Source organism: Sinocyclocheilus grahami, unplaced genomic scaffold, assembly GCF_001515645.1.
Source record: "Sinocyclocheilus grahami isolate Dianchi unplaced genomic scaffold, SAMN03320097.WGS_v1.1 scaffold758.1, whole genome shotgun sequence".
Classification (NCBI taxonomy): domain Eukaryota; kingdom Metazoa; phylum Chordata; class Actinopteri; order Cypriniformes; family Cyprinidae; genus Sinocyclocheilus; species Sinocyclocheilus grahami.
In genome coordinates this window covers 133,141-146,117 of record NW_015505937.1, presented here as the reverse complement: position 1 = coordinate 146,117, position 12,977 = coordinate 133,141, and the positions used below count along the sequence as shown (strand labels likewise).

The 12,977-nt window shown below is 35.1% G+C and overlaps 2 protein-coding genes across 2 annotated transcripts in view; both read right to left on the bottom strand.

Annotated features, from left to right (window-relative positions):
• Positions 1 to 1,472: 1,472 nt before the first annotated feature.
• LOC107561111 (putative protein MSS51 homolog, mitochondrial) lies at positions 1,473 to 8,882 on the bottom strand. The gene is made up of 7 exons (XM_016245464.1): positions 8,809 to 8,882; positions 7,330 to 7,514; positions 7,096 to 7,242; positions 4,362 to 4,486; positions 3,542 to 4,125; positions 2,202 to 2,214; positions 1,473 to 1,933 (listed from the first exon to the last, which is right to left on the bottom strand). The coding sequence occupies exons 2-7, from the start codon at positions 7,494 to 7,496 to the stop codon at positions 1,686 to 1,688; spliced, it is 1,284 nt and encodes a 427-aa protein (XP_016100950.1). The 5' UTR covers positions 7,497 to 7,514; positions 8,809 to 8,882; the 3' UTR covers positions 1,473 to 1,685.
• Positions 8,883 to 11,694: 2,812 nt separating this feature from the next.
• The window catches only part of LOC107561100 (calpain-15-like), a 31,950-nt gene continuing 30,667 nt past the window's right edge, over positions 11,695 to 12,977 (bottom strand). The window contains exon 14 of the mRNA XM_016245456.1: positions 11,695 to 12,409. Within this exon, the coding sequence (XP_016100942.1) occupies positions 12,232 to 12,409 (178 nt within the window). The 3' untranslated portion in view covers positions 11,695 to 12,231. The remainder of the gene's footprint in view (positions 12,410 to 12,977) is intronic.

Below are 12,977 nucleotides of genomic sequence, written 5' to 3'. Positions count from 1 at the left end.
TCGCTCCGGCCGGACACGGCATCACAGTATGGTGAGGGGCGTAACATTTCCGTCACACGCTTGAGGTATTCGGCCAATCACAACGCACTGGATAGCTGGCCAATCACAGCACACCTCGCTTTTCAGAACGATGAGCTTTGTAAAAATCGACGCGTTTCAGAAAGGCGGGGCATAGAGGAGAAACAATAATGTACAGTGTGTGGAAAATAATGTGTTTTTTTTACTTTAAACCGCATAAACACATTTCATTACACCAAATACACAAAATAATGTTATTTTTAGCAGCATCATATGACCCCTTTAAAGCAGCACTATGTAGCTTTTGGCGCTCTAGCGGTTAATAAACAGAACGGCACACATCCCGCGGAAGAACATTCCAACCGGATCTACTTCTCTAAGTGTATGTCTATGGCGATTCACGCAGGTGTGTGTTACTCCGCAGCGGTGACCAGGCTGCAATAGTCCAAATATAAGTACTTATTATAAGTGTACCGTAGTGATTCGGACTAAGACAAAAATGCGGATTGGAAGATGAATCATGATGTATTCGCTCATTATATACATTTGGCAAATTTTGAACACAGAAAAGTTACATAGTGCTGCTTTAAGTACAATTTCTTAGTACTCTTTCCACCACTGTCCCTGGATCACTAACATCACTATTCTGATCTGTGAAAACTTTCACAGTTCAGTAAGGGTCCGTTTTCACAGATCAGAATAGTGATGTTAGTGACCCAGGGAAGGGTTAACTGACCAACACTGCACTGTGAAATATTTCAGAGTTAAGGGATCAAGAAAGGGTTAACTGACAACAGTTATACTGTGAAACTTTGGCAAATCAGAATATTGAAGCCATGTACTAAAGGAAAGGTACAGCAACCTATAAAGTGTACAAACTTTATTGTCAAACAAAGCCTATAATAAATAAATAATAGGCCCTATAGAAAAATAAATATAGACGCATTTTTTATTTGCTTATATAAATGTTTTTATTAACTTTATAAAGCTTCTTCCATATTAAATAATCACTCAAGTGAAACTAAAACAAACAGATAATAAAAATCTGGCACAAGCTCTGACTAAGGAATTAAAATAGACCTTTTGGTTTTCAATAAAAAATGAATGATTATGAAGATTATTTATAATATTTGACCCTGGAGCACAAAAGCAGTCACAAGTCGCACGGGAAGCCTATATGTGTAGCAACAGCCAACAAAACATTCTGTGGGACAAAATTATCCATTTTTCTTTTATGCCAAAAATCATTAGGATATTAGGTAAAGATCATGTTCCATGAAGATATTTTGTACATTTTCAAATAGTTGTATCTCAGCCAAATATTGTCCTATCCTAACAAACCATACATCAATGGAAAGATTATTTATTCAGTCAATATCAATAAAAAATTAGACACTGGCTTTGTAGGCATATAATATAATATAGTATAATATAATATAACTTTTAAAGAGCGAATGAAGAAAATGTCATGGCAGATTTCGGCACTAGGGGGCGCTAAATGTTCACTAAATTGTGTTGCAAACAAGTTTAACAGCAGTTTTACGTGAAACATTTATTTCTTAAACAATAAACTGTAATAGCAAGTGACATAATTAGGGGGTTATTTGCAGTTTTTTTTTTAGATGCATTCAGCTGGTTTATAAGTGAATGAAAGCGAAGGTCTGAGTCTACTCCTCCTGCTGTGTCTCCAGCAGACCCTGAAAGTAAATATAAAAGGCATTGCAGTAACTGGGGGCTTTGTTTGGGCTGGACTGGACCTGCTCGGGTTTCTGGGAGCTGAAGGGATTCGCTCCGGTGTCTTTAACATCTATCTCCAGCTCTATGAGGATCTGCAGTGAATACTGGAGCTCAGCATCACTGCAACAGAGAATAAATGACTGATACTGGAGGGAAGCAATCATCCTGGAACCCATGACTGTGTTTGTCTGCTAGGGTTGGGCAAAATACATTTGAATCTGATTGGCCCACAGGATGATTTTACAGTGAAATTTAACAGGAAGAGGACATTTCCGATTAATTGTGATAACACTGAGGAATTTCATTAATCCAACACAAACAAAAAAACAATGAATGAATGAATAAATAAATGTATGCATTTGGTAAACACTTTAATCCAAAGTGACTGGCATTTAAAGGCATACATTTTTTATGGATTCCTTGGGAATCAAACCCATGACCTTGACACCATGCTCTACTGTGGTAATGCTAATAATACTAAAATATTATTTATTTATTATTATGTACTGTTGTAAAATAACAATAAACAAATCAAAATGCAATAAAACTGTATATAAATATATAACATTTATTTTATATATCATTTATTATATATCAAAATATATAAAAATTCATACTATATAAAAATACTATACAAAATGTTATATATATATACTCACACACACACAAAAAAATTATATAAAAATGGAACAGAATAGAACAGAATAACATGTAAAGTATAACGTGGCCTGATTAGCAGGTGCACTTTTCGAAATGTCACAGCATTTTATTTAAAAAATGGATCAGTTCCTTGTGCCAGGTAGGGGTCGCCGTGATTTTGCCAAGTAAGACATGTCCCTGGATCAACATTACTGTCCAAAAATACAGACTTAACCCAATCCCCACCCCTAAACCTAACCCTACCCATAATTTATTCCTAAAATCAGTGTGAAATGATAGCTGATTAACAAGGGTGTAGAAGCACCTAACCCTGATCATAAGCCTAAAACAGATATTTACTGAAAAGTTATCCCTCAATTCTGATTGGTTGATTGGAATGTTGTTCCAGGATCAACAAGGATGTTGATCCAGGAACATGTTGTACTCGGTGAAATCACGCTCACCGTATAGGCCTACCCCCAACTAAAGATTTTCTAGCCAACTAGCCACACGTTTATATTAAATGTATTAATATAATACCAACCATCCTTTAATATAGATCTATATGATCTATAGTCTATAATATAGATTCTGCAAGTTGTATGTAAACTTTGAAAAACGTAAAAATTTGCAGAGCGTGTGTCGCGAATAAAGTGAAAATTAAATGAAAGTCTACTGTGGCATTAAATCTGCGCATGGTGCATTTCGTTTCAAGAGTTTTACAGCGCATTATAACCAATCGCACACGATTCTGTTGATTTTGGCAAGTCAGAGGCGTTCAGATTTCATCTCTGGAACGCTGGAGTGTTGGTCATGGCGAATTCAGAAACAAGAAAATGTTTTGTTTTTTACATTGACAGCATCACTGATTATAACTGGAGCTTTTTTAGAGTGCTTACACTCACGCTAGACTGAAGTCAGTGATTATTCTTTGATAAGGTAAATGTTTTTCTTTGCTCGCTGTATAATTTGTCCGTTGTTTGAATAACCGTGGACATGCGGTGTTATAATTAGAAACTTAACATGTCTTTTTTATTAAACCTGTGATCATCAGGTTAAATACAAATTTAGTCTTATTAAAATATATTGTGACATAAATGGTACTTGCCTAAAAGGGATTTATGATGTGTGTAGTTCATGATTAGATAAAATATTGTTTATTTGTACCTGGATGAAATCCGATCACTAGATCTGGTTTGGTAGCTTCTCCTTTCTCCACAACTTCCTCCCAGAACTGATGATAGAGGCCCTTGTAAGCACTGATGTAAACCTTTCCCCGGGGTCCAAACGCCCTCAGCGGGGGCCTCATGATGGGCCCCTGAACCACCTCGGGCCCCACCATCACCACCTCCAGCCCCTGGTGCCCCGGGAACATGCGGCCGAGCTCGTCCATGTCTGTGGTTCTGGCTCCCAGGGTCTCGTTGTGACCGGCCCCGACTAGGTGTAAGGTCAGAGGGCGGGAATACGGGTCCAGACGGGCCATCTGAATCCCCAGGCCCAGCGTCAGCGACCGAGAGAAGAACTCACTGCACACTCGCCACACAGACTTACGAAGCTCCGCCTCCTCCGGCCGCGGCCTGCAGGCATTGGTCCAGAGGTCTGTCATGCTTTGTCCGGACAGGATTGTGTCCAGACGGGGCGTCAGGTCTCCCTGCATGGAGACCCAGTCATCCCAACACCTGATGTCTTTAGCGGGCTGAGACCACGCCTCCGTAGGGAAAGGAAGATCTCCTATTGGAGCACAGGATGATTGACAGAATGTTACTTAGCAACCTCTCACAACTCCAACCACACAGTGGTGGCCAAAATGATTAGAACACTACTATTTTCAGCAGCTAAAAACGGTTTTTAGTCAGTTATTTCTATATTTTGCTGTAGTGTGTCAGTAGGAAATATCAGTTTACATTTCCAAACATTCATTTTGACATTAATTGTAATAATCCAGTGAGATTTGTGTTTCCTCTGACCTGTGTGAACGAGCCACTCCACCAGCCTGTCGATGGAGACCTTATGGAGCATCTTACAGAACTTCTTATGCAAAGACCAGTCCTTCTTCTGACAGTCTTTACTGCAGTAATACACGTTCAGACACCTGGGAGCACAAAATTAGATGCTGAAGAGTTAAAGCAAGCTAGCACTAAAAGTATTGCATAACATCAACACTTAAGAGTCGAGGCTTCAGCAGACAGATTTAAAAGGTCCGTGCCATTTTTAGCAGCTGCCCTCATCATTTCAGTACTTTAAGTTTTTATTGTGTTGGCGGCGTCATGTGATGTGTGTGACTCTGTCGTTAACATTTCCCCTTTACACAAAGGCTAAAAATTCGGATCAGGTTTTAAGAGAACAGCCAGCAAAGACAAAAAGAGACACAAGCAAGTATGATAAGATGATTTATAATACAATAAAAAGAGAGAATATAAATATATACTATAATGTAATTTTTATTTATATTGTTTAATATTGCTACACACACACACACACACACACACACACACACACATATGTAATGAAATATATAAGCATAATATAAGTATACACTTATGTCGTACATGATTATTATTTTTTTGTTTGATATTTTATATAATACATATATATATAATTTTTTTAATGTATAATTAAAAAGTGACGTAACGTAGTATGGTATATTTATATATTATAAAATATAAAATTATATTAAATAAATATATTATACATACTAAATACAATTTCTATAATTAATAATAAAAAATTATATAATTTATTTGATAAACAAACACAATGAAATATATAAATATATTATTAAGTAAATACAATAATAATACAATAAAACAAAGGAATATAAAGAAACAATATAGCATAATTCTTTTCATAATTTATTTTATATTTTTATATATATTATATGCATTTTTACATATATTATATTTAGTTTGATATTTTATATAAGATATAAAAATAAATACATTTTAAAAATGTATAATTATGTGTTATGAAATATATAAAATTATATATATATGTGTGTGTGTATTTTTTTACTTAAATATATATAATTAATATTTTTATGTAATTTAAAGGGGTCATAGGATGCCCATTTTCCACAAGTTGATATGATTCTTTAGGGTCTTAATGAAAAGTCTGTAACATAGTTTGGTTAAAATTTCTCAATGGTAGTGTAAAAAACACCTTTTTTTTTACCCTGTCAAAAACAGCTCTTTTCAGTTCAAGCCGTTTTTGTAGCATTTTCCTTTAAATGTTAATGAGCTCTGCTGACCCCGCCCCTCTCTTCCAGCTGCTCTCTGAGGGACTGTCTACTTTATCCGCATTCATCGTGAAACTTGCTAATTAGCACATTATTATGAAAGGTGATTTGCAAAGATTCATTACAAAACATTACACTCACTTCTTCTGTAGGTGAAGCTGGATCATGAATGATTCGCACGAACATAGACACATTTATGTAGATCGGGGGAGCACTCAAACAACTTGTAAAAGTGCATGTCACATCCTATGACCCCTTTAAATAAACCATAACTCTTACTAGACTGACTTCTTAAGTCAGGGTGGATCAATATTGTAAAAATGGGAATAATCTTTCCTGGGTGTTGATGGTGGGTTTCTGGGTCTCTCGGCACAGAATAACCTGGATTTCCAGCTTCGATAGCGCAGTCTGTTCAATAAAAACCTGAATGAAGACACTCAGCCCGGCCTCCTGCATTACTTCACGAACAGCTATTTTTAGGTGAAAGTCTGCGGTCGGATCTTACTCCTGTTCTGATCTTATTCTTCCAGGCCAGAACAGTGCACTCTAAAAAATGCTGGGTAAAATAGGGACAAACCCAGCAATTGTGTTGTTTTGACCCAGCGGTTGGGTTAAACATTCAACAGGACCTGTGTGAGGTGTTAGCATTAGCGTGTTAGCACACAGCATTATCTGTTGCTGTTCAGACAGAGGTGTTAACATCCTGCATTAGCTCTGTATGTTAATAAGCAGGTGATAATGCTCTGAAGGGCAGGAGGACGACTGCGAGACGCAGGAGAGACAGCGCCAGCTGGGACAACAGCTCTGACTGACTCTCGTTATACACCAACTGATGTGATATTGAGGGTATCCCATAACATCCCAACTTTAGCTAAATGTCCCCGTTTGTACAGCACTTTCAAAACTATGGAAACTTATTTCTGCCATGGAATTGAAATATTAAAACGTTTATATCTCTTTTTCTCAAAACTGCAATATCTCAGAATCTCGCAATTGCAAGTTACAAAAATTCAGAGAAAAAAGTCAGAATTGTGAGATGAAAACCAGCAAACTGACTTTTTGCATACAGTATGAATGTGTTTACGTGATTAATACAATTATAAAATGTTAAAAAGTGTTATTTTAAGTTTTATCTAATTAATTGTTTTGTAAAGTCATAATTTTGTTATAATTCTGTTTTGATCTGTTTGTTATTTGCACCATTTACTATTTTTCATAGTGTGATTTTTGATTAAAAACCAGTTAGGGTCAGTGTGACACACAAACATCATAATAATTATAATAATAGCAGGAACCCAACTTTTAAAACCAATATATAAAAATGTTTTGTCCCTGTTTTTTGATTCATAAATAATTCAAGTGTAGTTTTAGTGATATTTTGCTCACTGAACTATGTACTGGTTTATATTTCAGTAATCTGCTCATCTTAAATGATGTGATGTTGTGATCTGTGTGTTTCTACTCACTTGATGCAGCGTTTGAGTGCTTTCGGGTCTGGAAGATTGGATGAGAGTTTGGAGCAGCAGGCGCAGAATTTGAACGTTTCTTCTAGATTTTGAAACATCTCTTTGTGAGAGCGAAATCCCACCCTTCCCTTGCCCTCCAGTGCAGCCCTGAGAGAGAGAGAGAGAGAGAGAGAGAGTCACAGCATCTGAACACTACAAACCCGGGCCGTTCTCCACTATAAGTGTGTTTCTCACCTGTATTCTTTGTAGTTTGTCATGTTGAGTTTGTCTAAGATGACTTTAGAAAGACCAGGAACGTTACTGTCCAGAGAGTAAAAGCCAAACTGATCCGAGTAAACACTGTCTGAACTCGGAGTAAAAGAGTCTGGGAGTGCTGGAACCGCTGGAACCGGACCGGCCATTCTGGATGAGCTCTTCACCTACACACACACACACACACCTGCTGTGTTTCCATGTTTTATGGGGACATTCCATAGGCATAATGGTTTTTATACTGTACAAACTGTATGTGCTATTGCCCTACACCAACCCTACACCTAAACCTACCCCTCACAGGAAACTTTGTGCATTTTTACTTTCTCAAAAAAACTAATTCTGTATGATTTATAAGCTTGTTTCCTCATGGGGACCTCAAAAATGTCCCCACAAGGTCAAAATTGACTAGTATTACTATCCTTGTGGGGACATTTGGTCCCCATAACATGATAAATACCAGATACACACACACACACACACACACACATTTCATAAGGTGTTGACAACAAGAGATTTTGGTTAATTTGAGACTTTTTTGATGCAAGTGTGTGTGTTTCTTTTGATTTACTGCTGATTCTGAAGTATAGTTCATATCTTAGTCCATTAGTTCATGAGCTCAGGAGTAGAAATACACACACTGTGACTACATAATAATACTTGGGTCATATTTCAACCAAAAATGTAAAGAAAAATCGAATTAGATTTTGCATAAAGAAAACACTCTTTATCTGAGGACCAGTAAGGTTTTTTGCAGATATTTTCATGACAGTTAAGCACATTTATAACTGTCAATAGCGTACTGTAAAAATGTCATTGCTATAAAACAAATATTTACAGTATGAATAGAATGTTCAAAATACAATGTTCAAAAGAACAGCATTTATTTGAAATCTTTTGTAACATTATAAATGTCTTTACTGTCACTTTTGATCAATTCAATGCATCCTTATGGAATTATATTTATATATTTCCTCCCAAAAAAAGTCTTACTGATCTGAAACTTTCAAGTTTGATTTTAGAGGGTGATGCAGACTGGTGATTCAACCTTCGCTCAAAACATTAGCATAACTAATATTTGACAGATGCATCAACCAATTTTCACCTACAGTTGTGAATCCTAAACATTAAAGAATCAAACGCTCATAGAGAGACACAATCTGAACAAATATCATAAACGACATTTCAGTGATTCAATATTTCATATCAGATACTCACAAACAAAGCCATCAATCATTAAAGCATAAAAGTGAAAGAAAAGAGAGAAACAAAAGAGAATAAGTCTGTTTTATCATGTAAAACTACTGCAATCGTTTCACACTCGAAGCAGCTGACTGAAATATATTTCAACCTTCACACTCAGGCCACAGAAACCATATAAACTAACACACTTAATTAGAGAAATTATCACAGCAGAAACATAATTGGAACAAATATGAAAGCTTGAAAAATAATACTCACAGTGAAACAGCAATTTGTCAATTCAAAAACAAAACTCCTTTATGTCACATATGAGCAGCAGAAACTTCATGAAAATCCAGATCCAGTCCCAATGTGCTGCAGCTTCTCTTCAGTAGCTCCACCTCTCTTTGTCATGCACTCATCCCGCTCTCCTTTTTTGGGACGAGGGCAGAGCCTGACATCAGTCCAGGTCCAGGTCTCTGGGAACATGTTCAAATTAGTCAGAAGATTCTCCTTACCCTGCAGAACCCCTTCCCCCAGAGTCACTCCAGCAGCTCTAGAGTTACGCCGAGACGCCACCGGCTATTTATTACCCAAAACTACACTTACTTCAGTGCACCCACATTTCAATCACCCCCTTCATACTGCGATATTATTAACCCTGCTGTGATCCTTGCTTCTACACAGATGTCTACTGGAATTTACTATCACATATTAAATGCATATGATGAAAGCACTGGGTCACTCAGGAAAAAAGTAAGAGTGTGCGTGTGTATGCATATATACTGTATATATATACACACATACATATATATATATATATATTAGTGCTGTCAAACGATTAATCGCATCCAAAATAAGTTTGTTTACATAATATATGTGTATTGTGTATACTTATTTTGTATATATAAATACACACACATACAGCATATATTTTGTAAATATTTACATGTATATATTTATATTCATATAATTTATATCATATATAAATATATTTAATATATAAATGTTACATATTTTTCTTAAATATATATACATGCATGTGTGTGTATTTATATATACAGAATAAATATACACAATACACATTATGTAAACAAAACTTTTATTTTGGATGCGATTAATCGCTTGACAGCACTAATATATATATATATATATATAGTACATATGTAATGTGTGTGTGTGTGTGTATATATATATATATATATAAATTCTTATGATCAATGCAGTTATTGTATGAAATTTCAGGGTCATTCGTAGGAAAAAGTGACAGATATAATTATATAAAATATAGTAAAAAAAAAAGTCTACAATGATTACATTTCTAAAAAAAAAAATATATATATATATATATTATATATATATACACACACACATCTTAATTACTAAAAATTTTGGGTAAATTTGTTTCTGCTTTTTAGACTATAGCCAAATAAAATATTGCAGTGATTATTGGGGACATGCAAACTGGTTTGATATTCTATTAAAAAACAAACTACATTTAAAATTGATATTCTACAAGTTCTGTGTATGTATTTTGGTTCTATTGGTTATTTAGTTTTTAAAAAAACAACAAATTTACTCTATTTTGCAGTATTAAAATATACTTTCACTATCTAGTTCAGAGAAAATTCACAATACATAAAAAAATAAAAAAAGCAAAGTAATGTAGAATCAAACTGTTAGTCGGTCATTTCTGCACCATTAAAGAAATTACAAAAATATAAGAACGTCTAAGAACTCTATATAAATATAAGAATGTCTACTACAATAAAACTGTGATATGAAAACTACTCTAACAAAAATAATAATGCACTTCACCTTTAAGTGACAAATAAAAATAAGTCAGCAACTCGCGTTTCTTGATTTAAAAAAAATGAAACAAAACAAAAGCTTTATTTATCATTTGGTCCGACAGAACCTGAGATTGCAAATGAACTGTACAGATTTTAAACTTTAATACATTATTTTTGTCCAAGAATCAATAAAATATTCTACATATTATACTCCTGGCCGACAGAGATCTGTATAATTACAGCGAGTACTTCTGATGGGATTGTGCAGAGGGGAACAGCGCTGTACAATTTATAAAAGAAAGACAGAACGTGTGTGTGTGTGAGAGACGTCACATGATCAGACGACACACACCAACAGAGGGAGACACTGACCGACCACATTCAGAGGAAAAACACACACGAGATGCTCAGTGCACAAATAAAGTCCGACACACAGGTGAAAACATTCCCATCAGCTCTCCTTCAGCAGCTTCTATTGTGCTTCTTTCCTAAAACACAACGTTAATAAATTAAAAGATGCTTCCCACATGTGCGCTCAAACACATAAACCCCTCATTTACCACACCTGGCCTTCCATTAAAATCAAGTATCGCCATTTGTCCTTACATTACCCATTATACAGAACAGGTTGCTGATTGGCTGTCAGAACATCATTAATCCTAAATCTCACAAAATACGTTGAGAACTCGGCACATTTCACCCTAAGATTAAAGGATGAATTAAGATACATTATGTTTAAGGAAATTAAAACTGTATTTTGGGCCTTTAAGATATCCTGACAATTACCCCCCCCCCCCCCCAATTCAGACGACAAAACAAACAAACAAAAAACCTTATTATAGAAATGTGGAAAAACAATGATATAATATTGACATTAATTTCTAATTATATATTTAAAAAATATTAACATTTTAACATTTGATGTACTGCCTAATTGTGGTTTAAAAAAAAAATATATAATTTTTATATAATACAGTACACTATTGTATTGAAGTAATAAGAATCTAGTGAAGACCATCTTAAATAACAAAAATTATAAAAGTAAAAATGAAAACGAAGTAAATGTCCCCATTTTTGAAGGGAAAATTAAGGGGGGAAATAATATAATATAACTGAAACTGTAATAATAGTAATAATATTAATAATAATAATAATTATACTAACAATATTAAAATAAAACTGAAATGTCTAGAAGCCAGGAGTTTTACAGTAATGTGAATTTCAGGGGAAAATGTGTTTAATTGTCATGAATAAAAATCTAATAAAATGCAAGCTGTAATAGTAATAATAATAATAATAATAATTATTATTATTATTATTATTTTATTGCAATTATTATAATACAATTAAAATAAAACTGAAATGTTTAGAAGTCAGAAATACAGAATTTTAGGGGAAAATTGAATTGCATGACAGACAATTTAATATAATTGAATAAAAATGAGACTTAAAGTAATATGAACATGAGGGGAAATGTGCTCAATTGTCATGAACAAATATATAATTGCAACCGTAATAATAATAGTCCCAAAAACAGGCTTCATTTTGTGATTAAAAAAAAAATTCCCTTTTAATTCTGGGTGAAATGAGCCGTGTGCAATATTTAGGTGAGATTTGCCGTCTGACTGAATGCATGGAGAGAAAGTAGAAGGTAAAGTCCGGCGGACTCCAGGATGGATGTGAATGCAGCTCATCATGACACGCGTGTGCTTGCGCAGAGCGGCTGTGTTTGCAGTGGGCAGGTCTTGGCTCAGCGAGCAGACGTGTGATTGGCTCAGTAGTTCCACTCAGTCCCTCTCAGTGGCTGCGTGTGTGTTCATCATCATCACGGGTCTGAACTCGACGCTGTGGTTTCATGACGGGACAGTGTGTCTATGTGTGTCTATGTGTGTGTGTGTGTGAGCATGTGTCAAAGTGGCCGCGGTCTGTGCAGTCCGTCAGTGTCTGGCGTGAGCTGGGGTGAGTGTGTGGCTTTACTAGACGTCCAGTCGCCCAGAGATGCCTGCGCCGCTTTCCTATGGGCCAGTCTGTGTGTGATGGAGAATCCGACGTTCCCCTCCAGCTGCGACAGGACCACCAGCACCTGCCTGCAACACGTGAAAGGAGAAAACATGTGTTAATGAATCACACTGCTGCTCTGATAGTGAAAACATACGCAGAAAGCACTTTTAGGCAGCACAGGTGAGCAGCAACATTATAATGCATTCAAACGTACTTTCTTGGACTAAGAAATCAATCTCAAAATGCATTGCAGTGCTCTCACTGAAAATTAAATTCACCCAAGATGGTGGATAGCTTGAGTGAAATTAACATAATAAATATATATTTCACTCAGTGGTAACAAGTACAAAAAATATGGACTAAATACAGATAATAATCGGAATAAATAAGTAAAAAAAAATAACGTTATAAAGTAGATTTATTTATTGCAAACACCAAAGTCAACTGAGTTGAAGAGAAAATGTGCTTAATTGCTATAAAAAAGAACAACGGTGGTCAACAATGGTCCTAAAACAGACTTTTTTACCCCTTTTTATAAACAATTTATGGTGGATGCTTTGAGAGAAATTTACATCATAAAACTATATTTAATGTTAGAGAAGCATACAAAAAAATTATAAAATAATTTAGTTAAAAAAAAGAAAAAAATATATA